Source organism: Pollachius pollachius (genome assembly GCF_949987615.1).
Source record: "Pollachius pollachius genome assembly, chromosome: 14".
NCBI classification, from domain to species: Eukaryota; Metazoa; Chordata; class Actinopteri; order Gadiformes; family Gadidae; genus Pollachius; species Pollachius pollachius.
The window spans coordinates 4,775,125-4,798,624 of NC_136947.1; the positions used below are offsets into that span (position 1 = coordinate 4,775,125).

Genomic DNA, 23,500 nt, shown 5'->3' on the forward strand with positions numbered 1-23,500 from the left:
TCACTGAGATAAAGGTACGCTTTACCTGGCCATTTGAACGGCGAGTCCCCCCCCCCCCCCCCCCCCCCCCCCCCGGACTACCACACGGTGGTAAAGGCCATAATGGCATCTTAACAAGACAACACTCTAGCTCCGACTCCCTCTTAGCACATGCAAGGTGACCTCTGAACTGTTGATGCTGGGCGTGGCTTTTGCTGGCCGAACGTTTCCTGCCAGCAGCATAATGACGTTCATTACGACGGAGAGAGACAGGGGGCTGGCACCAACAAGGCTGCGTTCGAGCGTATGCATCGCGTGCGCGACTGGTGACTAGGAAAAGGGCACACTGTTTTTATTTTATTTTATACACCCTTACGGACATACAAACTACTAGAAAGATTTCAACAAAATATATATATAAATATATTTATGGCTTTGTTCATTTTCTTTTTCTCTGACTCTCCCTCGATGCTCTTCTGACAGTGAAACAGCAGTGTCCGTGTATGACCGTTGCATACGTTGTTGCCAAGCCGTGTGATGAGGCGTTTGTTCTTGCATGAATCGAGACACTGTTCTCCTACCTCATGTTGTGATATATTGAAGAAAAAAAAGTTGTTTTATAAGCAGACGACACTGCATCTCTAACCGTTTATCCTGATTCATATTTACTAGAAAATGACATACCTGTAAATGCTTTTAGCTAATACCTCAGTTGTATCTAGTGTTTTTTTTCTTCCTTTTTTTGTTGACATCAATTTTTTTGCCCTGCCCTGATTTCACATACTGTAAATATATCCTGTATAGACAATGCACTTGGATCAAATTCAAGTAAAGTTCTGTAGTGTCAAAGTGGTGTTGTCTTTCTTACCTTTTTCACATCAGTGTTTCGCGTCACGTACACAAACATTTATTTCACATGATTTCTCTTCCTTAAGCAGGCATGAATTAATTCCTTTAACATTCTCTGTTAATTGGATTAGATAAACGTTCATTTAACATAACTTTAACACATGGCCTTAGACTCCTGCTTATAAAGTCGATATTAAGGCCTAACCATCTAATGTTTGGGTAGGATTTAAACACTCAACCAGTTTGTGCTTTTCAAGGTATATGAAAAAAAGTTATCTAAAAGATAAGGGCTGGCGTCTGGCGTGTGAAACAAGTCACAACCTAGGTGGCCAGGCCGAGTAAACATATCAGAAAACAAGAAGTGATTCATGCAATAGCACTTGTTTTTGTTAAAGTTTTTATTAGAATCCCAATCACATTGCACAACTTTTCTGCAGTGGCAGGATTAAATTCTCTCGCTCTGTCTTGGTCTCATATATATGACATATAGAACAAATATATATATATTTATGTTTTTATATATATATATATATATATATATATATCGAGAGAGAGAGAGATATCAAGTTGCCGCTCAACAGACAACCACATCGGCCTTCAGCTATGTCTCTGACCGGCCTTATAAGGCACTTTGACTCAACCAATATCGTATTAAGCCAAACGGTACATTTCTGTGATGTCAAGGAAAAATACAAAAGCAAGAGTAACATATTATCTAAAAAATGTTATATGTCCATAAACAACTTTATTAACAGTGACAGTTCCAACCCCTCCCCCCCCCTCCTTTGCTGCCTTCTATGCAGCTTTGAGGTTTATCTGGTCTGTGCTTCCCCTTTGTGATGCTGCATGTTCGTAACATCCCTTATGTCCCCGTTGCACAACCAAGTCTCCAGTCACAGAAGCTGTCCAGCGGAAACGCGGCCAGGCCTCCTGCTACCCTGGAGGCCGGACAGCTTGCGCTTAGAACCACTGCTGTCAAAACACTGTTCAGGAAACAGAGCCAGGGAACGTTCAGACTCAGGTACCCCGGTATTCCAACCGGCAGCAGCAGCAAAAGAGCCGCCAGCGCCACCAGGAACCAAGTCCACGTGGCAAGGAGTGTCGTCAAGGCCTGCTGAACAACATCTCTCCTGGACAGAGCTCTGCGCTCCGTCTCCGTCAGAGACTCTCCGGGCGACGGCAGCCAAGGTTTAAAGGGGCTGACGGTCCTCCTGTGCGCTTTGTGCGAGTATACCAGCGCACATGCAACCGCCAGGACGATCACCGCGCCGACATGAAGGACCTGGGACGACAGGAAGACCCAGCATCGGTGCACTTGGTAAGGGTGTTCTTCGCCCAACACCGGGTAGAAATCTGACAGCAAAAACAGGTAAATCAGGGCGGAGCACCACAGCAGGGTGGTGGCAGGTACAGGGGCCACCCTTTGGAGCCTGGCGGTGGTGGTGGTGGATGTCCCCTGGCCTCTCAGCGTCACGTAACAATCCAGGAAGCCCAGGACCCCCACGGGCCACTGCAACACGCCGTAGATCTGTCCGGCGAGCTGAGACAGCAGGCACACGTGATGCCTGGTGAAATGCACGCCCAAGAGAACTCCGTTAGCCTGGACGTGGAGGGCCGTCAGGGACAGGGTCAGAACGGTGTCGACCAGCGCCAGGGACACGCCAAAGACCCCCATGAAGCCTCGGCAGACGTTTCCCTTTTTCTGGGAGACCACCATCACCCAGTTCAGGAGACACTTCACCCCGAGAGCCATGAGGATGGAGGGGATTGAAATGTGCATGGTTTAGCTGAGCTCTGCCCGAGTGTTACACATCTGTAGAGGAAAATGATAGTGTTCCGCTTTCAATTAGTGCCGAAATGGACTTTGGAACACGGCTGCAGAGAGAGGAATTGGTTCTTCTAATTTTGTTCTGCCTTTTTAGTCAGTTACTCTTCAGCCCTGTTTTGTTGCTCTGCGTTACTCAAGCACACTGACCATAGCTATCCTTTAGCATGGGATCCACAACATGTATACAAAAATCGGTACTTTATGGAAATAGAGAGATCTTTGTTATCCTATTCATAATAAGCAATTCATATTCCAGGAAGAAGTACAAAAAACATAAATTATTAAACTATATATATCATCTTTTATTTGCTCTAGATAAAAAAAAAAGCTTTCTATTTGGTTCATTGTACGTTAACAAATTGGTACAACCGAACGAGTTTTACACCCAACTTCTTGTAAGCAACACAATTAACAAGGACTACTTTAAATCTGTTGTTCTGTTGGCCCTTGATGTTGAGAAAAACCTACGCGGCCTAGCCTAGAGGACAGGCGTCTGCATCCTGCTGTATGTCCTGTAACCAGCCCCTGCTAAAGCAGACTGCAGCAGTGTCGACCAGCAATAAATAATTCGATCTCTCCAAACTCATTTTTTGTGAACTAGTCCACTCACAAAAGACAAGACGGGACCCAATGAGCGACGCAAAGACAACACATGTATTGTATTTAGTTTACCTTTTGTTGCCCTCATGCAGGTCATCTAAACAATAGCTTCCATCATCATCTATTGCCTTTTTTTGTGACGTTGAGCAGGATTTTAAACTGAAGGGGTGCAGCCTTCCTTCCAGCAGCCTACGTTGACAAGGTGTGGCTTGCCAGAAAGGTACATACGAATAAATGTGTCACCTATTGCGCAGCAGACCAACTGTGAAACCAGAACTATTGCAGAGGAAGCGAGAGAGGGAGAGAGAGAGAGCAAGCGAGATATGTAGAACACTGCGGTTAGCAGCGAAAAGTCAAAAAAAGACTGCATTATCATGACTAAACACCAGGGGAGAGGGCTGGAACAACTTTGGTCAAACTTAAACAAAGAAATCGAGGAATTCAATGGTCCTAAATTATACTTCGACCTGTTCATCAAAACAACGTATTTTGTTTGTTGTTCAGTTTCTACCTTTGCATCTGTTTTCGAGGTCGAACGTTGGTCTTGTTCCCAGGCTAGTGGGAAATACCATTTCAAATATTACCAGTCGAACTAACATTATTTTACAGCCTGTCTCGTTTAATAGAGGGCTTTGCACGGTTCTGAAATGTAAATTCCAGCGTGGCTGGGATTTGCGTTTTTTATAACAACCGGCTTCCCGCTTGGAGGTCTGTCTTTAACCGATGACGCGCTTGGCCTATTGCTTGTTCTATTAAACCTTCATTACCCTTAGCTGATAAACCCTTAATTAGGCTTAACGAACGACTAATAAAGAAACATGCTGTTGGGAACTGTAGCCGTGCACTCGTCGTGCATGGTGACGCGCCTCATACACAAGAACGCACCGTTTATTGTATTTTTATAGATAGGTCTTTATTCCTACAAATTGAAAGGCAACCAGGGCTGACGTAACAGCAGCCCACTTTGAGGATGGTCCATCTCGGGCAAGCTCGGTCAAGGTCGGGCGCGGCGCGGCACTGCACAGGCGCGTTTAAACTGGTAGTGGAAAGGAAAAACAGCTCGGCAAGGTACGGCAGGGCACGGCCAAATGTGCAAATTGGAAGAAATAAAAAAACATTAGGGAAGTAAACTTACTTAATGCAATGGTCTAGACTTTCCTCATACAGCCTCAAGTGCATCGGTCTAGGTCCAAATCACAAGTTCTTAACGGCAAGGTAAACATTAATCATATTTGAACCTTGACTGGATAGATTAAGTTGTTCAACCGGTTTATTGGCTCAGTCTCAGCCAATGAGTGGGAAGGTGGGAGCATGGTGTGGTGCAGCTATTATCCAGACAACATACATTTTCCACTATTTTATTTTTTCATTTTTCTCTTTCCATAATACGAAACTATAATCGCAGTGTCTGTAATAAAAGGGTAATAAAAGTGATTGCCAATAATAATTTATATTGGTTTAATCCATGCTACACCATGGTCTATTACGGATCCCCTGCGATTTGTACACACAAGTACATTTGTTAATCATGGATTAGTGCCTTATTTTGACAAGGAGTGAATTCCCTTCATTCAGCTGAGACAAAACCAAAGAAAGAATTTGCATATTATCTTGTCTCGTGTTGACATTAAAACAAGATGCAAATGTGTAGTTTACGACTGAAACTCGCCAATAACTTTGGTAGTAGTTTTCAGGGGTTAGTAGTTCTTAAAATCTACAGTTAGGCCTACTATAGATATAATCCTCATTCAAGAAAACCATAGAGCCTACATCGCTATACCAAATCGGTTTACACTTTCAATTAGTAGGCCTTTATCAAAAGGTTTGTCATCAGGTCAAAATGTAAGGAGGTTAGGTTTAGAATCTATGCGATCCCCTTAGTTCGTTACATTAAAAAAATGAACACCCAAAAAACACATGGTCTATAGTTGAACTTGACGTCACTTCAAAATATGAACACCAGGTGCAGAAAAGGCGCTGTTTCCACCCCGTGTCTGGCTTCTCTATCCTTGACTAATCGTCCATCGTAAACATCACTTCCGATTGGATGTTGCCTTTTCTTGCTACCTGCTTCTGAGTTTGGCGACAATGTTTCGGCTTTGACAAAACGTTATTATTGCTTGGGTAGGGTTCATTTATGAGATATCCCCTTTCCTCGCTTGCCGATGAGCTGGCAGCTGATACAAACACCCCAGGAGGCGAGCTGAAGGGTCGGACACGGAGGGTCTGTTAGCTCCGCACTAGCTTCACAACAACCAGAGAGCTGATGACCATGTATTGGATTCAGTGTACTCAAAATAATTAGTGTTGTCGCTATGTAATAATATTACCGATGTTTATATAAGCCTTTATTTAATGGTGTACAGCCATAACATGCGTTATAACGTCCCACAATGAGCGAGATACAAGTTGAATTATCGATGACTGGTTCCTATCCCAAACAATACAATGATATCATAAAACAATCTTACTAAAATAATCACATAACGACCGTTGTGATTACGATTCAATAATAGTTCACGAAGAAACCCTTGAAGAAACCCTTCCATGTGTGATGTTTCTCTTGGTTTGGTCTGTTATTATTAATTTAATATTAATAATAAATTATTAAAATATGAATTCCGTCTTTATTTTACAATGTAGATAATATGGACAGTCGGGCAGAGTCTGAGAAAATCGGGGTGACCATTTCAGGCCACAGCGGGCCTCAGCCATCCAGGACCTCCAAACACCGGGAGCGTCGGTCCAAGTCGCCGAGGAGACGGCGAGAGGGGAAGAGGTCACAGCCGCGTGGGGGCGAGCAGCCACAACCCTCGCTCCAGGAGACCGGGTACCGGAGGTTACCCGGGCAACGAGAGCAGTCGGCCCAGACCAGCACCGCAACAGAGCCGGCAGAGGATGGCTCTCCCAAGAGGTTTGCTACGTGCTACACTTTGCCAAACCAACTGTGGTCACTGTGGTGGGCTCGATGACATTTATTTTCAAATAGATGACGTCACGCATGATATTTTTGTAATGAGGCATAAATGTTAATTTAAATGCATTTTCCCATTAAACCATCATCTGGCATTGTGTTATATAACAGTATTTTACTTAAAGGGGACATACTATACCACCAGGTGTGAGTGTGATTTCGAAAATCTGCCCCATATGACATCACTAGTGGGAGTGTCCACCTAGATCTGTGCTGGATAGATGAGCAACGTTTACTTCAGTCCACTGGGTAGGCTGGTAGACTGATCTATCCAGCATGAATCTAGGTGGACACGCCCACCAGTGATGTCATATGGGGCAGATTTTCAAAACGGCTTGTAAGGCTAATCACACTCACACCTGGTGGTATAATATGTCCTCTTTAAAAATTATGATTTTGAATGCAAAATGAGTTTTTTGTTTTTATTTGAAGGTGAACATGCAAAATGTCCTGCGGTGTGAGCGTGAAATCGATGACTCATCAAATGTAAATATTAGTCAGATAAAGCAGAGATGTTTGGTGTAGCTAATAAATGCCGTGGCATTATTTTGTATGTATTTACCTAATTAACTTAAGTTTTCGAAATGCAAAAAAGTACTAAAATAATATTTACAGACAATTTAATTTTGAAAGACAAATGCGGTTTGACATAGGATATTCGATTTTGGAATGGCAGTTACTTGGACAGCCATAGGAGTCTTTTATGGCGCATTTCCACCGGAGGGTCCGGTTTGGTTCGCCTCAGTCCGGTAGTGAGGGGCCGGTATAGCCCAGCCCAGTTCTGAGGTCGCGTTTCCACCGCCAACAGAACCCTTGTGGTAGGCGTGATGTCGATCGCTGCGGCAGCTATGTAAACATCGTGACATGATAGCAGCGTGACACAGTGTAGCCTGCTCAATTAAAACAATAAATAGAATAAAAACAATAAAAACTGCTCCATCAAGCTCCCTCTGCACGTCTTCCTCCCCAAGAAGGCAGACGAACGTCTCCACCTCCTTGTTCGCCCAAGTAAAAGTTTTGCGCGACATGTCCATTGTCCAGAATAATACCTCGCGGGGACAGTTTGTTTGTTTTTATCCCCATGTCGCCCGGAAGTGACGATTCTGTCGACCAATCAACAGAGGGCCTGTGTAGCTCCAACTTGCCGGCACCCTTTCAGACGTCTCAGTACCCCAACAGAGGAGTACTGCGGGATGAGTACGAGACGAGTACGACTCAGTATGGCTCAGTCCGGGTAACGCCGACTTTTGGCGGTGGAAACACGATCCGTGCCGCACCTTTGCGAACCGAACCGCACCCACTGGTGGAAACGCAGCATCGGGGTCAAGCCCCCTACCAGGATATCCCCCAGAAGTTTCGATGTGCTAAGAAGGTTGAAAGGTGAGTGTTAATCTCTTATAAATTTGATACATTTCATAGTTTCTGCCAGACCATGAACGTGTCCATTTTTGATAGTCCTGTGGTGTGACTGCTCTAGTTCGAGAAAAAATATAAATATTTTTAAAAATGAATTATATTTTGGTTTAAAACAATGAACTTATACAGTTACTGTACTGCCCAATTTTTTTAATATTAAACATAAATATAAATATATCTTTCTCAATATATATTAAACACATAATATACATATACTTAACATATATTAAACACTTTTATAAAAATTAAATAACTTTCTGAATGTGACATCATTGTTTGTTGTATGTGGTATGTTAACAGTCAACAGTTAACAGTTACCTGATGATTGTTTTTAAAGTGATTTTTGTCAGTTTGTCAGTTTGAGGCATGAGCAAAGAAAGGACAAAGAGTTACTGGGAAAGGTTAGCGCAGGATGAAGACAAGCATGAGGAGATCCTGAGGGAGAGAAGAAGAAAGTGAATACGTTTATAATGGGGAAATGGAGTTGGTTAAACATTCTCTAAGGCGATCACTTGTAACTGCTGTCTCTGTTCCATCAACAGATATCATGAAAAGAAAGCTCAAGGAGAAATTCAACCACGAAACATAACCATCCTCTCAAAACATAAGAGAGCAAAGCTTTGTGAGGAATGGAAGAATACAAAGACAAGGAACAGGAAGAAGAAGAAGGATCTGGCAGCCATTTTGGACATTACTCCCCCATCGCCCGAAGAACATGATGAGTCCTTTAGTCCATCTCATCTTTCTCCTGCTAATCGTTCTCTTTCCCCAATTCCAAGTCCACCCAGGTTTTTCAATCCAAGTTGACAGCAAAAACCAAGAGGCTTAAAAGAAAAAACAAGGAGCTAATAGCAATGCTCGATGGCATGGAAAAAGTCAATAGTAAGAGGAGGGTTCAAAAGCATTGCTGGAATAAAGCTAAAAAAGCATGCCAACCTACCATCAGACCTTCGCCGAAAAGAGCCCCAACACAAAAAAACCCGCAAGTAACCAACTTTCTTTCCAGGAATGAAAACAGCAGGCTCTTGGCAGGGAAAAGGGATACCGTAGGCCGGAAAAATAACAAAATGCAGAGGATTTTAACCAATACCTTGAGTGAGCTACACTTCGAATACAACCAAGCATCTAGCTTCACACAGCAAATGTCTTATCGGCAGTTTTCTCGCTACAGGCCCAGCACGTAACAGAGACCAGGCCAACAGATAGAAATAGCTGTGCAAGAATGTATGCACAGGCAGGACGATTGAGGAAATACTCAAATTGTGAGTTTTATCCAGCTGGGAGAGCTGGCAGAGACCTTCCAGCATCATCTAGAATCAATTGCATCCCAACAATACCATTGACCACTGACAGTCCAGCTCAAGAGATGAACCCCCTATTCTGTCCTTCTTGGATGAAGATGAAATTGACCAAGACGTGTTGGAAGTGGGAAAGTTCATCATTGTGAAATATGATGAGAAGCGATATGTGGGCCAAGTGTTGAAAATGCAGGGAGAGGAAATACAGGTAAACTGTATGGTCCAACATGGGAAGAAGAATGCCTTCAAGTGGCCTGACAAAGAGGATAGTATTTACTACTCTCTGAGTGAAATAGTTGGTACAATTTCCGAACCTGAGCGCTATGGTCGAGGTGCAAAACTAACCAAACTGGATTGGCTCGTGTTCAACACATAAGTTTGCCATTTCTCCTACATCCTACCTACAATCATTTCTACATCTTATTTTAAATATTGTCTCTAACAGTTTGTCATTATGGTCTGATCATTTGTTCTATAAGTGATGCCTCCAGAATGTCCAATTTCTCTTGTTGTTACAAATGTATTCAATAAATTTCACCATAAATGTTCATATAGTGTCTCATTTCGTCCTGTGGTGTGACATCACTTCAATCACAATCAAATAACTTTTACTGTTAAATAGCTTTAATAATTATGTTAATTTGAAAACATTGCATAATCTAACTATCAAAAGAAAAAAAATGCATTTTCAAATATTTTTTCTCATTCAACACTATTTCCACGGGAGCGAGTGATAAAAACTGCTGTGAAAAAAATACGTATGCAGAATTTTAATGATCATTCTTTAAGAATACTTCTTAAACTTAAACATACCTGATTTGTATTTGAAATCAATAATATTTAAATATTTGAATTTTAAGGTCATGTCATGTCAAATCACAGGGCATATTTTGTCTGGACCTGTGAGAAAAGCTTAACAAATTACATAATGAGAAAAAAAATCTGCTAACCTCTAGCAGTTTCAAAAACTTCAGTATTTGAACATGACAAATTCATATAATTCTCAAGCAATTTAGAAGTTTGTTTTAAAATTTCTGTTTCAACCCCATTTGTCATCTACCCATATATTTTTGCTTCTTACTTCCCTTTTACAGGAGAGCCCATTTTCTCCATGGACCATACCCTGCCACCCACTTTGGACCCAAAGCCTGTATTCTACCCAATCCCACTTCAGTCATGTAAGATTGCTGATGTAATGACAGTGTTCAAACACATTAGGTTTGAACACAAAGACCGTCACATGAAAGACGTGTTTTTGATCGTTTTGATTCTGTAGGTTGTTTGGACATTGACTCAGATGCTTGCACAACACTTCCCTGTCAGGAAAGATAACGTAGAATGGCCATGGGCAAGCTGTGATTGGGTGCTGCCCGTAAGTGGGACGGTCCATTGAAGACTCAACAAATTCCGGATTGTCAGTTTGTCAGGCCATACCACAACAGCCTTGGACCTGTTTGAGAATAACCTTTCTGAGCTCTGTAGTACCCTCATGTCTGCCGTCTACCATTCAAACGAATCAAAGGGAAGGAGACACGCATGGTGAGAGATACGAATTTACAGATTCACAGGCAGTTGTTTAGACGCAGACGGAAGGAAAACCGAAAGTGTGTTCTGTTTGGAGTTTGGACCTTATATCCACCTTGTGTTTAACATGAATGAATGGATGACCGAAGGTAATACTCGTTCTGCTCTAATGTTGATGTCTACCGTACCCTATCCACATTCTACGTGAAACAAACAGAAGATCTGCAACAATTACGTCGTAGTACTTTCTTTAATATTTTATAAAATATTTTACTTTCTTGAGATTTGGTTTGTCATTCGTGAAACCCTAGAACCCCTTTTGAATCTGCAGTCTGTGCCTGCAGTCTGTGCGTGCGTGCGTGCGTGCGTGTGTGTTTTTGACTGTTTGCTGTCCTTCCAGGCACATCCAGGACCCGGCGAGCCAGAGGCTCACCTGGATCAACCCCCCGTCCAACGTGCTGGTCATCAGGAAGATCCACGACGAGAGCCTGGTGGATCCCTTCAAGGAGCTCTGCCGCTACCTCGTGGAGGTACCGTCCGCTGCCCTGTCCGCTATGCCGTCCACCAGGGCCCACCGATTAATCGGATTTAAACCGACATCGTGACGTAATAGAATGCGATTTGCAACTCAGAAAGGCTGCGGTACATAAACGTTGTTACTGACAGGAGATCTGTAAGATTCGTATTTATATTTATTTATATAAATACCTAGTTATATGTTGACTGCTTCCAATGTTATGTTGGCCATGCTATAGAATGATTTATTGCTTGTTTAGTGAACAATACAGAACATAAGGAACTTTAAAACTGAATCACATACTGAATCACAATCGCAGTATTGGTCAAAATAATCGCAATTATATTATTCCTCAAATCTATCAGCCCTATTGTCCTCTCCGGCTAGCTGATGTGTGTGTTTACTGGGGAAGCGTGTGTATGTTGACTATGGATGGGTGTTTTCAGTCAATTTGAAGTACTCCTGTGATATTGTGTGCCACTTGAATACTACTTGAGCACTACTCACAAAAGAGAAATGTGAATCTGTGGTTATCTAATGCCTTCAAGATCAAGATCTAGGGCGATCGAGTGCAATTTGAAACTCACTTATTGAACCGGGTCATCATAAACCGGGCTTCAGTTAGCCATGTGGGACTCATGAGGAAACAAATAAGAAACGAGTCAAGAAGATAACAGAACAAATAATGTTTAACTCTAGGCAATGTCAGTCAACGAAAACATCCAGATCAAGTACTTGAGTACGTGAGTACTCGAGTGCTCGCGCGTCACACGTCTTGCGTTCACCAATCCCGCCTGTGCGTCCAAGGAGAAGCAGCTGATGGTGTATGTGGAGCGAAGAGTGGTGGAGGACGGCACCCTTAAAGACGACGAGCTGTTTGGATCCATCTGTAACCAACTCTGCACCTTCAGAGAAGGTGGGTTCACTGTCTGCCCTCAGGTCCACCTTCATCAGCCCAAGTGCAGGTTTGTTTGATGCATCTATTTGATGCGGTATTTTCTCAGAAACTGAAAATGTCTTCAGATTGGTACGTTTTACTCTTTAGTCCAGGCTAACTAATTGTGCTGGACTAAAGGTGCTGTAGGTAAGTTTTAGGCGCTCGATTTCTTGTTTAGTCAGCTGTTAGTGAGTGAAGTGCTCTGAGAAGGTCTGGTCCGGTTGACTGCATGCCTGACGCTGTCAGCTGACAGAGGCATGTGACACACAATAGCGTGAATGCATCACTACTAAATGGTCCAGATTCATCAGGAGGGAGGGAGCAGAGAGAGAGCTTTTGGTTTTATTTTTTTTAAATCGTTGTCTGCTGATCTCTCTGTACCTGCCCCGTGAGCCTTCTCCAAACAATAATTTACATTTAGACATTTACATTTAGGGCATTTAGCAGACGCTTTTATCCAAAGCGACTTACAATAAGTGCATTTGTTACAATAAGTACATTTGTCATAAGAAGTGAAACAATATATCGCTGTCGGTACAGTAAAGATGTTCATAGAACCAAGTGCAAGTATTACAATCGCTAGGCTAACCCATTCCCCGTGTAAAGCAACGATAGCAGCTACTGTAGATGCTACACAATTAAGTACCTACGCAATAATAAACGTAACATTTAACTTTTTCTTTCTTAATAAACTCAAATCATTCATGTGTGCAATACTTGGTGATGAGATTTACAAGTCTGGTTAATCTCACCTCAGGCGTTGAGTGCGATGGTGATTGATCCAATAATTGATCCCTGGTTTGGTTTCAATGGGGCCCAGGTTTTGACGACATCTCGGACTGCATTGACCTCATCATCTGCCTGGGCGGAGACGGTACTCTGCTCTACGCCTCCTCTCTGTTCCAGGTACTCACACTTTGAATTGAAATGTTTCCACTACATAAGCCTTCTAGACCACTAGGATCTTCTGGAACCAATCTGTTAATTATCCCCAGAGTGAACACGAAACGTGGGAAAGCAGGATTTAGTTACTATGCAACAAATAGCTGGAATATACTCCATGAGGATTTACGACTTGCCCCAACTCTGAACACTTTTAAAAAGCGAAGGAAGACTTTTATGTTTGCATTAGCTTTCTGCTAAATCTTAAATTCCTTTGCGCTTTCATTTTTTTTTACTTTGCCTAAATTTTCTCTTACGTATGTATTTTATTTATTAATTCATTTTATTGTTCACTTTTTACTTGATCTTTTGTTTTCTTTTACCTATCTATTATGTTATTACATTTTATTTTATGACAATGTTTCTATGTGAAGCACTTTGAGTCTGCTACCTAGATAAAGTTGCCTTGCCTGTCTAACTCAGTCGGCTGAACCCTTCAGCTGATTGTTTATCTTGTTGTCTCAGGGCAGCGTCCCTCCGGTCATGGCCTTCCGTCTGGGCTCGCTGGGCTTTCTCACACCCTTCAAGTTTGAGTCATACAAGACGGAGGTGGCCAAAGTGTTGGAAGGTATGTGGGAGTGTTGTACTGTTTAAATGTATTGGTTTATAGGAGAATGTGTTGGAATATCAGCAAGCTGGCTACCGAATTGATGCTTCTTGTACTACATTGGTTCTAGTCAGAAAATTCCTTTGGGCGCTTCGATCGATATTCATATATCTAAATATACATCTTTTTTTTACAAAAGCAGTCAAAGCAATTAAGCTTAAATGATGCTTCTCTAATTATCTGCTACATTTTGCACATGTTTTAATGTGCAACAATTTACCTGCTTTGGTGTACTTTGATTGGTTTGTGGAACATTGAACTACATTAACTTTCACGTGTGTATGTGTGTGTGTGTGTGTTCCCATGTCTGTGTGTGTGTGTGTGTGTTCCCATGTCTGTGTGTGTGTGTGCGTGTGTGTGTCTGTGTGCCCGCGTGTGTGTCTGTGTGCCCGTGTGTTTGTTTGTGTGTGTACCCATATGTGTACCCGTGTGTGTGTGTGTGTGCCCGTGTGTGTGTTTGTGTGTGTACCCATATGTGTACCCGTGTGTGTGTGTGTGTTCCTGTGTCTGTGTGTGTGTGTGTGTGTATTCCCATGTCTGTGTGCGTGTGTGTGTCTGTGTGCCCGTGTGTGTGTTTGTGTGTGTACCCATATGTGTACCCGTGTGTGTGTGTGTGTGCCCGTGTGTGTGTTTGTGTGTGTACCCATATGTGTACCCGTGTGTGTGTGTGTGTCCGTGTGTGTGTGTGTGTGTGTGTGTGTGTACCCATATGTGTACCCGTGTGTGTGTGTGTGTGCCCGTGTGTGTGTGTGTGTACCCGTGTGTGCGTGCATCCAGGCAGCGCGGCCATCACCCTGCGCAGCCGGCTGAAGGTGAAGGTGGTGAAGGCTGCAGTGCAGCAGGCCCATGAGGAGGAGGAGGAGGAGGAGGAGGAGGGTGGGGGGGAGGGGCGGGAGCACAACGGCTTCCTCTGCCCCCACGGACCCCCTGGTGGAGACACCGGCAAGGTCACCCTGCAGCTCCAGGTGAGGCCCCGGAGTCGTCGTTTATACGGCCTCTTAGCGCTTATTTCTTGAAAAAACTGGGCTATTAGAAAAAGCACGGGGGCCGGGATGTAGTCCAGGCTTTTGTATATTTATTTTTTGCCGTGCTTGGGGGGCCAAAGAAAACAAGACGATCCGCTTGTTTTCCCACCTCCCGTCATTTCTGTGGTTTTGGGAACGTCTGGTGCACGGACCCAGTCTGGGCCAGTGTGGAGATGAGGTCCTCTCCACTGCGGTCCGAACGTTCTCAAGCGTTTGTTGTACTGACCCGACCGATTCAAACGAAAACAAAACAAATCATGTTTTACCGCTCAGACCCAGCAAGAAGGGACGGTCGTCTTTATATGTTACTTGCAGGTAAACCCTTGTAGAGCTGCCTTCACTGCATACGGGTGACATTCATATGCACTAGATTGTCAATGTTTTGATAATAGGGTTTGCGGTCGGAACCTTTTTGATTAATAATGCATGTGATGCTGATACTGTTAGGTTACTATTGCCAGGTCCTTACTATTCAGTGTGTTTATAAATAGGAGTATGGCTACCTTTGTCTAACAGTCATTAGAAGCCCAAGCTGTTGTGGCGTCTAAGCACATCTTGCTCTGACACCCCTTTCTCTCAGTCCTCGGGGCTGGAGCAGTGTGTCATTATTATGGGATGCCAGGTGTCCGGCCAGTACAGCTGTATTGATACAAGTGCGGTTTATAGAGCAGCTCCCTCCGGGGCCGGTGTGACCTTAACCCAACGTCACCGCTTAGCTCCCCCGCTGTTCAGCTCACACCCAAATTATGTAATCGACAAGAAGCATCCCCCAGCCGACCCCCTCAAAGAGGAAGGTGTCATCTGTGTGTGTGTGTGTGAGACGTGTGTTTGTGTCTGTGTGTGAATGAGAGTGTGTGTGTGTGTGTGAATGAGAGTGTGTGTCTGTGTGTGAATGAGAGTGTGTGTTTGTGTCTGTGTGTGAATGAGAGTGTGTCTGTGTGTGTCTGTGTGTGAATGAGAGTGTGTGTCTGTGAGAATGAGAGTGTGTGTTTGTGTGTCTGTGTGTGAATGAGAGTGTGTTTTTGCCTTGGCGATCGACTTCCAAACATTTCCATCTGCGTGTTTGCCTCGGTCCGCGCGAGGATGTACGCAGGCACCAGCGCACGGGGCGATGTCCGAGTCGCCATGGCAACAGTCATAATAAAGCAGCTGGAGGAAGAGCGAGGAATAAAAGTCGGGTGGGGAGGGAGGGGTGGGATATGTTGGGCTCTGTTGAGCCTGTTGCCGTAGAGACCGTGGCAACGGCTGAGCCGAGTGATGTCAGTTTGCTCTGATGCCCTGAGTGTGACACTCCCGGACAACAACATGCCTCACACACACACTGACACACATACACACACTAAGACACACACACACACACACTGAGACACACACAAACACAATGACACACACACTGACAGACACACTGACTGAGACACACACACCTGTCACCAGGACCACCTGCTCTGACCCCCCCCTCCTCGTGATGGTTGGGGGGGTTGCTGAGCAGCTGCGGTCTGGGTCTGGGCCCCAGCCGAGATGACCTCACGTCGGGCCCCGCCGGCCAGTCATCCAAGGTCTGCTACAACGGGCTGATCACCACGGTTACAGAGTCTAGATCCCTCCGAGCAGAGTGTTAATGATAATGATATTACAATATGAACAGACTCCTATTGAACTCCAAACTGCAAATGTAGTCCATTTACATGAACAAGCATTTTGGTGGGCTGTGATTGGTTAAGGTGCGAAGGCCCCGCGATGTGGCCTGTTTGAACGTCATAGGGCGGGGGGGGGGGGGGGGGGTACTTGGGTGTAACGGCTCCAGAATGTATTTGTCAAGCAACAGAGGAGTGGCTGCCTCTGTGGAATTTATTTTTATTGTCATCTTTGTGACGTGATGTCGTTTGGAGGGAACGTTATCATGGCTGTCATCAGTTGTTATTTCTTTTGCTTCACATGGCGTGTGTGTGTGTGTGTGTGTGTGTGTGTGTGTGTGTGTGTGTGTGTGTGTGGGTGCGCAGGTGTTGAACGAGGTGGTGGTGGACAGGGGTCCATCCTCCTACCTGTCCAACGTGGACCTGTACCTGAACGGGCGCCTCATCACGTCGGTGCAGGGCGACGGTGAGAGAGCAGCAGCACCTCGGGCCTTGGTACACCGGGGGTTCTGGAAGCTAGCAGTGGGGGGGGGGGGGAATTCGGCGGTGGGTGGATAAGGCCCGTGGCTTTAATTACACCATGCCACCACACGCAGACAGAATTTATAGTCCTCAGAAAAAAGCTATTTTTTTCAAATAATGAATCCATTTATCTTTGTAAAACCTTTGATAAAAATTCAACATTACCTTTACATGCGTTGCAGCCTCTGCTGGTTACCTTGAGTAAATAGGTTACCCTGCTGTTACCAGCTCGGCCCACTAGAGGGATATCTTGAGCTTTATTGAGTTCCATCATGTCCCATTCATCATATCCACCAGCATTGAGGCAAAGCTGTTCACACAATATTTAACATTCATGCATAGACTAAAAAACAAAAAGCTGAAGAAAAGTGTCACATTGTACCTTAAACTAAATCTCTTTCTCTGTCTCTGTCTCTCTGTCTCTGTCTTTGTCTCTTTCTCTGTCTCTCTCTCTGTCTCTCTCTCTCTCTGTCTCTGTCTCTGTCTCTGTCTCTGTCTCTGTCTCTGTCTCTCTCTCTCTCTGTCTCTCTCTCTCTCTGTCTCTGTCTCTGTCTCTGTCTCTGTCTCTGTCTATCTCTCTGTCTCTCTCTCTCTGTCTCTCTCTCTGTCTCTGTCTCTCTCTCTCTCTCTCTCTCTCTGTCTCTCCGCACTAGGTGTCATCGTCTCCACGCCGACGGGCAGCACGGCGTACGCGGCGGCGGCGGGCGCCTCCATGATCCACCCCAACGTCCCGGCCATCATGGTGACGCCCATCTGCCCGCACTCGCTCTCCTTCAGGCCCATCGTGGTGCCAGCCGGCGTGGAGCTCATGGTGAGAGACCGGATCCAACTCTGGAGGGGGGGCGGGGGGGGAACATGAGCAGAGTAGGCTAGGAGTCAATGATTCAGTAACAGTAACACTTTACACTTTACTTTTTAAGGGTACGCGCTTTACTTTTTAAGGGTACACACTTTACTTTTTAAAGGTTGTATCAGCCTAACCCTAACCCTAAAAAACGAGTCTCTGTAGGCAGCCAATGCTCCGAGATCGTATGCAAAAACAAACGGTACTACCAACCACTCAAAACCAAAATAAATAGTCTTCCAACCAATCACCGACAAGGGGGGAGGTGTGGTGGGGTTTTGCGCTGCGTTCATGATAGTCTTTACTGGATGGACGAAACGCGGAAGGGAGCGGTGAGCTGGCTCTGTTTGTTTGGGATCTCGCTTCAAGTACCAACGGAGGTGGCGTCAATCTACATCGCTGATACAACCTTTATGGGCAGGTACTTTACTTTTAAAGGGTACACTAAAAACTAGAAAGCATTCGCTGAAGGTCATGATGTAGATTACTGTAAGTGTCTTCATATTAACTGAGGTACTTCTTAATGCATTAATAAATAAAGTTCGGAATCACACAGGGTCAGGGCTGTATAATACTAATAACTGCTATAACCAATAATGAATTAATAACTGAAACCCCCTCGTCCCCCCCCCCCCCCCCCCCCCCCCGTCCCCCCCCCCCCCCCCCCCCCACACACACACACACACACACACACACACAGATCACCCTCTCCCCCGACGCCAGGAACACGGCCTGGGTGTCGTTTGACGGCCGCAAGAGGCAGGAGATCCAGCATGGAGACTGGTGAGTAGTGCTCTGTCCTCCGGCCCCCCGGCGAGACCCCTTCAGACACCTGCACACACGACTCGCATGCCCCCTAATATCACACACACACACAACTCTTGGCCCAAACAATGTGTATAAAACGCATTACGTCGGACGATGCACAACACGTCTAGCCACGTGTTGTGCGTTTACTTTTGGGGAGTTTGTTCCGTGGCGACGGTGAGTGTGGTCAGAGCGCCCCCACACTGTCTGCTCTGTGGTCTTGTACACACATGCACACTCCGTAGGCATGTGGGGTACTGCGCCGTGCACACATGCACACGCACGCAAATGCGCACACTCAAACGCGCCCGCGCGCACACACACACGCACGCACCTACACACACACACCTACCTACACACACACACACACACCTACATACCTACACATACACACACACACACACACAAACACACCTACACACACCTACACAGACACACACACACCTACACAGACACACACCTACACACAGTAACACACACACACACACTGTCTTATATTTTCCCTTCCACAGCATCAAGATCACGGCGTCCTGCTACCCGGTGCCGTCCATTTGCTGCCACGACCTGGTGTACGACTGGTTCGAGAGCCTGGCCCAGTGCCTGCACTGGAACGTCCGCAAGAGGCAGGCCGGCCTGGCCCAGCCCTCCGACTCCTCGGACACAGAGAACTGAGAGGGCCCCGCCCCGGCCTGGACTCCAACCAGGAGGGGGTCAGGTCAGGGGTGGGCGGGGTCATGTCAGGGGTGTGGTCAGGGGTGGGCGGGGTCAGGTCAGGGGTGGGCGGAGTTAGGTCAGGGGTGGGTGGGGTCAGGTCAGGGGTGGGCGGAGTTAGGTCAGGGGTGGGTGGGGTCAGGTCAGGGGTGGGCGGAGTTAGGTCAGGGGTGGGCGGGGTCAGGTCAGGGGTGGGCAGAGTTAGGTCAGGGGTGGGTGGGGTCAGGTCAGGGGTGGGCGGGGTCAGGTCGGGGGTGGGTGGGGTCAGGTCAGGGGTGGGCGGGGTTAGGTCAGGGGTGGGCGTGGTCAGGGCCATCGTTTTTCATCGGGGGCCACATGAAAGTTACTGTCATGTCTTCAGCATTGGTTTGGATTATAGAACATATATCGCTTTAACTTATGAAGCCTTTGTAATTAAGTCACTACAAAGGTTATGTAAATAAAATCTTTAATTTAAGGCATTATTTACACAACAGGAATACAGATTGTACAGTTGGTTTTCTAGAAAGTTTTTTGAAACCGATCTGTAGTGTACTGAAAATGTGTATTGATTAGGTTAGCTAACAAATCCAATCAAATACAAACATTATCTCATCGTTATCGAGTAAACTCGAAAGCTTTATATATGTTTTGCTATAGGAAAAGCACTTTTTAGCTCTCCGATGTTGAAACACAGAGAGGATTCCTAGACATTACATTTAGTTTAGTCAGAAAACTAGGGGAGAGGATTCCGAGACATTACATTTAGTTTAGTCAGAAAACTAGGGGAGAGGATTCCGAGACATTGCATTTAGTTTAGTCAGAAAACTAGGGGAGAAGATTCCGAGACATTACATTTAGTTTAGTCAGAAAACTAGGGGAGAGGATTCCGAGACATTGCATTTAGTTTAGTCAGAAAACTAGGGGAGAGGATTCCGAGACATTACATTTAGTTTAGTCAGAAAACTAGGGGAGAGGATTCCGAGACATTGCATTTAGTTTAGTCAGAAAACTAGGGGAGAGGATTCCGAGACATTGCATTTAGTTTAGTCAGAAAACTAGGGGAGAAGATTCAGAGACATTACATTTAGTTTAGTCAGAAAACTAGGGGAGAGGATTCCGAGACATTACATTTAGTTTAGTCAGAAAACTAGGGGAGAGGATTCCGAGACATTACATTTAGTTTAGTCAGAAAACTAGGGGAGAGGATTCCGAGACATTGCATTTAGTTTAGTCAGAAAACTAGGGGAGAGGATTCCGAGACATTACATTTAGTTTAGTCAGAAAACTAGGGGAGAGGATTCCGAGACATTGCATTTAGTTTAGTCAGAAAACTAGGGGAGAGGATTCCGAGACATTGCATTTAGTTTAGTCAGAAAACTAGGGGAGAAGATTCAGAGACATTACATTTAGTTTAGTCAGAAAACTAGGGGAGAGGATTCCGAGACATTACATTTAGTTTAGTCAGAAAACTAGGGGAGAGGATTCCGAGACATTACATTTAGTTTAGTCAGAAAACTAGGGGAGAGGATTCCGAGACATTGCGTTTAGTTTAGTCAGAAAACACGGCACGGATTCCTAGAAGCCGGGGTTCATGGAGAACTCTGAAGTGGCTTCCGTTGTTTAACCCTGTGGACTTTCAGCGCCACATCCGTTTAAAAGGACTCCGGTTGTACTGCCCCTTTAGGAAAATAAAGTGGAGCTTACATTGAGTTAGCTGCTGCAAACTAGAAACCAGTGTGATGAAAGAGATGGATTATTGTTTAAAGTTTTAAATATGTATATTTATTGGAAACATTGGGGCCACAAAACCTCATGTGGGACTTCAGAGCTACCAACACATACCAAAGACAACCTTGCATGACAACTCATGTGCACCTCAACTTTGTTGTTTTTCACCTACAAATGTGTGCAGTTACATCTTTGATATTAGTTTTTAAGGTTTTCAGACATCCTGGATAAACCTTTATCCAATAATGTGATGAGTAGAAGTTTGGCTGCAGGTTCAGACAATGAATGAATTAAAAAATTACTTAAAATGTATTGTCATTCTTACCTCAGGAATTGTTTGTCACTCGAATATCACATTAACGGATGAATCTGTTTTAGTCCAGGTCATGTATTTATCCATATCTCTTCAAACATTTTTGTATACGATATTTAGGATAATTGTAATTAACGTTTGAAATAGAAAGGTTTATGTGTCGTTTAGGTACAAGATTAGTTATGGCTAAGTATTGACTTGATTCACCGCAATTGAGTTATTGAACATTACAACTTTAATTGACCAGCAACTTTCCCCAAACTAATTAGGCAGGATGCCCTGATTGGTCAGCAATTAGCGGGGTCAGTCTTAAAAAACTGGGACCAAATCTTTGATGTGTGGGCGTGTCTAACACCACACCCTTATAATTAATCAATTATCAGTTAATCGGTGGTGGCAAAAACAGTGATAATCTAAATCAACAACTCAACATATCTCTGTCCATCACTTATAACAGTCAATGATCAGAAGACACCGCTGCTTTCTAGATTTTTATTGCAATGATAAGATAGATATATTTCAAGACATCCAATTAAATTACTCATAATATTGCATGAGACAGTCTTGGGTGGGAAATGACGTCGATCCAAAACCACTAGGTGGTTTTCCCGACCAAAAATCCAACAGGAAGGGTCTGTACATGTTCAGAAAGCGACACGATGCGAAGCAGCAGCAGCAGAGTAATACAACACACAACAGACTCGGGGACAGATTAGCTTGTGTGTCCATGGAACGCTCCGGCACCATCAGAGTGCTGCTACTACTGCCACGGTTCTTCCAGAAGACCGCGACACAGAAAGAAGAGAGACATGAGAACGAAAAAACAACAAAGATATAAGAATTAGTGAAGAGCGGAGCGGCTTGAAAAAAAGAGGTTCCCGGGCGTTTTGAGGGAAATTGAGGCTGTGGACGTTCTGCAAAGTGTTCCGATGTTCGTTCAACGTGAGGGAGGAAACAAAGAAAAAAATGACAAGTCAAGCAAGTAAGGGGGTTGATTTCACTTCTGGACATTCAAATGATCACAAGTCTGGAGTTTCTACGCTAAGAGTCTAGACACGCACGCGCACGTTTTTCATAAGCACTCGCCACGTTATGCAATATTGTCATGGGGTAGGGGGAATGGGGGGGGGGGGGGGAGCTGCAGATGTTGGTCAACATAATGCAAGCGACTGGTTGCCCAATCGGCCCATTAATGATTCACTGGTTCTGCGAGGGAGGCACGCTTAGCATTGCTGTACAGTATCGAACGACGTGACGACTCTGATACCACTGACATTAATGTTTAGTGACATTCAACGTTACAGCATCAGAATAACAGACGACAATTCCACAATTAAGCCCCTTGTGAGGATCCGTTCATTGGCCAATTAGCTTGCTACCGGGGAGGAACTCAAACATCAGAAGCAAGGAAACAAAACCAAACCAATTCCTGTAACTGACGATATTACACTGTTCAAAATGAACAAGCTGTTTCACCATGTCTCGGACTGAATGCAGGTATATATATATATATTTGTTTATATATATATGATATCAATAAAATCCATTTATAAATGATACAATTCTATTTTAATATATATATATATATATATATAATTAAATATTATCCTCGCTGTGAGTAAAAACAAAAACAAATGCAGCAATCCCCGTCAGAAGATGGCGTCAGCGCAGGAAGTGGTGGCTGACCCTGGATCCACAGGCTTAGCCCCACCTCCTAAACGCCACTGGGCGCCTCATTGGTTCTCAAATGGATGACGTGGTCATTTCAGGTGGTTGGTGGCAAGTGGAGACTACAGCCAGGGGGAGGGGCTGAAGATAAAGCCACGCCTCCCCAGGCCCCGCCCCTCTCCACAGCTGAGCTAGAAAGAGGACACTGGACTCATGGATTGGTCGGCGAGGGATAACTCGTGAAATCAGTCTAGACACGTTTGACGTGTGTCTTTCAGATCAAACCGAATATATTAGGACCCTTTGCTGGGCTTAAAAAGAAAAACAAAAAGGTTAAGGATGTGGCATTTTTTAAGTGTTACCAAACTAAAACGTTTTTCCGAATGCATCCTATGAGCTTAACGTGCATAACATCATTATACCAAGGTGTACTACGTTCATTTGGCACTAGATTTTGACGTCATTATTCTTGTATTTTTCCCCCGGTTGTAAATCGGAATATTGACAATTATGTATGACAACAACTAACTGACAACAGAAATCAATGGAAGTCGCGTCTCATCGGCACAGTTTCCAAAAAAAAGAAAAGAGACGGAGCTGCATCAAAAGGTGGACGACATGTTGGACTGTGACGCCCCGCTGAGTCTCCTCATTATTCTCGAGCACCTTCAGAGAGACTCGGGGTGGGGGGGGGGGGGGGTGGAGAGGGAAAGCAGGCTGATTTGGTCCAGTTCAGATTAGTTTAAACGGACGTTTCTACTGGTCCGCTCTCGGCTCAAGGGTTGCCTGAGGAAT

At 44.7% G+C, this 23,500-nt stretch overlaps 2 protein-coding genes across 6 annotated transcripts; one reads left to right on the plus strand and one right to left on the minus strand.

The window, feature by feature from the left end:
• Positions 1–1,272: 1,272 nt before the first annotated feature.
• Positions 1,273–4,487, minus strand: gpr160 (G protein-coupled receptor 160). Of its 2 annotated transcripts, none has more exons than XM_079750657.1 (2): positions 4,392–4,487; positions 1,273–2,641 (listed from the first exon to the last, which is right to left on the minus strand). In XM_079750657.1, exon 2 carries the CDS (start codon positions 2,606–2,608, stop codon positions 1,691–1,693), a length of 918 nt encoding a protein of 305 aa, XP_079606783.1. In that variant the 5' UTR covers positions 2,609–2,641; positions 4,392–4,487; the 3' UTR covers positions 1,273–1,690. The 2 variants fall into 2 exon arrangements, with proteins under 2 accessions (XP_079606783.1, XP_079606782.1); XM_079750656.1 differs by lacking the exon at positions 4,392–4,487 and adding an exon at positions 3,329–3,446.
• An 815-nt stretch (positions 4,488–5,302) lies between these two features.
• Positions 5,303–18,992, plus strand: nadkb (NAD kinase b). Of its 4 annotated transcripts, none has more exons than XM_079751635.1 (12): positions 5,303–5,530; positions 5,900–6,170; positions 10,039–10,122; positions 10,869–10,998; positions 11,793–11,901; positions 12,743–12,828; positions 13,330–13,432; positions 14,249–14,436; positions 16,497–16,596; positions 17,306–17,463; positions 18,197–18,279; positions 18,816–18,992. In XM_079751635.1, exons 2-12 carry the CDS (start codon positions 5,905–5,907, stop codon positions 18,973–18,975), a joined length of 1,467 nt encoding a protein of 488 aa, XP_079607761.1. In that variant the 5' UTR covers positions 5,303–5,530; positions 5,900–5,904; the 3' UTR covers positions 18,976–18,992. The 4 variants fall into 4 exon arrangements, with proteins under 4 accessions (XP_079607761.1, XP_079607762.1, XP_079607760.1 ...); XM_079751636.1 differs by having other exon boundaries at positions 5,303–5,480; XM_079751637.1 differs by having other exon boundaries at positions 5,307–5,380.
• Positions 18,993–23,500: the final 4,508 nt, after the last annotated feature.

What these genes read in the sequence shown, in the direction of transcription:
- nadkb (XM_079751634.1), top strand. Translation starts at nt 5,905, where the DNA reads ATGGACAGTCGGGCAGAGTCTGAGAAAATCGGGGTGACCATTTCAGGC. An exon ending in AGGTCACCCTGCAGCTCCAG is followed by an intron (nt 14,437 to 16,496) that starts GTGAGGCCCCGG and finishes GTGGGTGCGCAG; the next exon opens with GTGTTGAACGAGGTGGTGGT. An exon ending in CAGCCGGCGTGGAGCTCATG is followed by an intron (nt 17,464 to 18,196) that starts GTGAGAGACCGG and finishes ACACACACACAG; the next exon opens with ATCACCCTCTCCCCCGACGC.
- gpr160 (XM_079750657.1), bottom strand. Translation starts at nt 2,608, where the DNA reads ATGCACATTTCAATCCCCTCCATCCTCATGGCTCTCGGGGTGAAGTGT.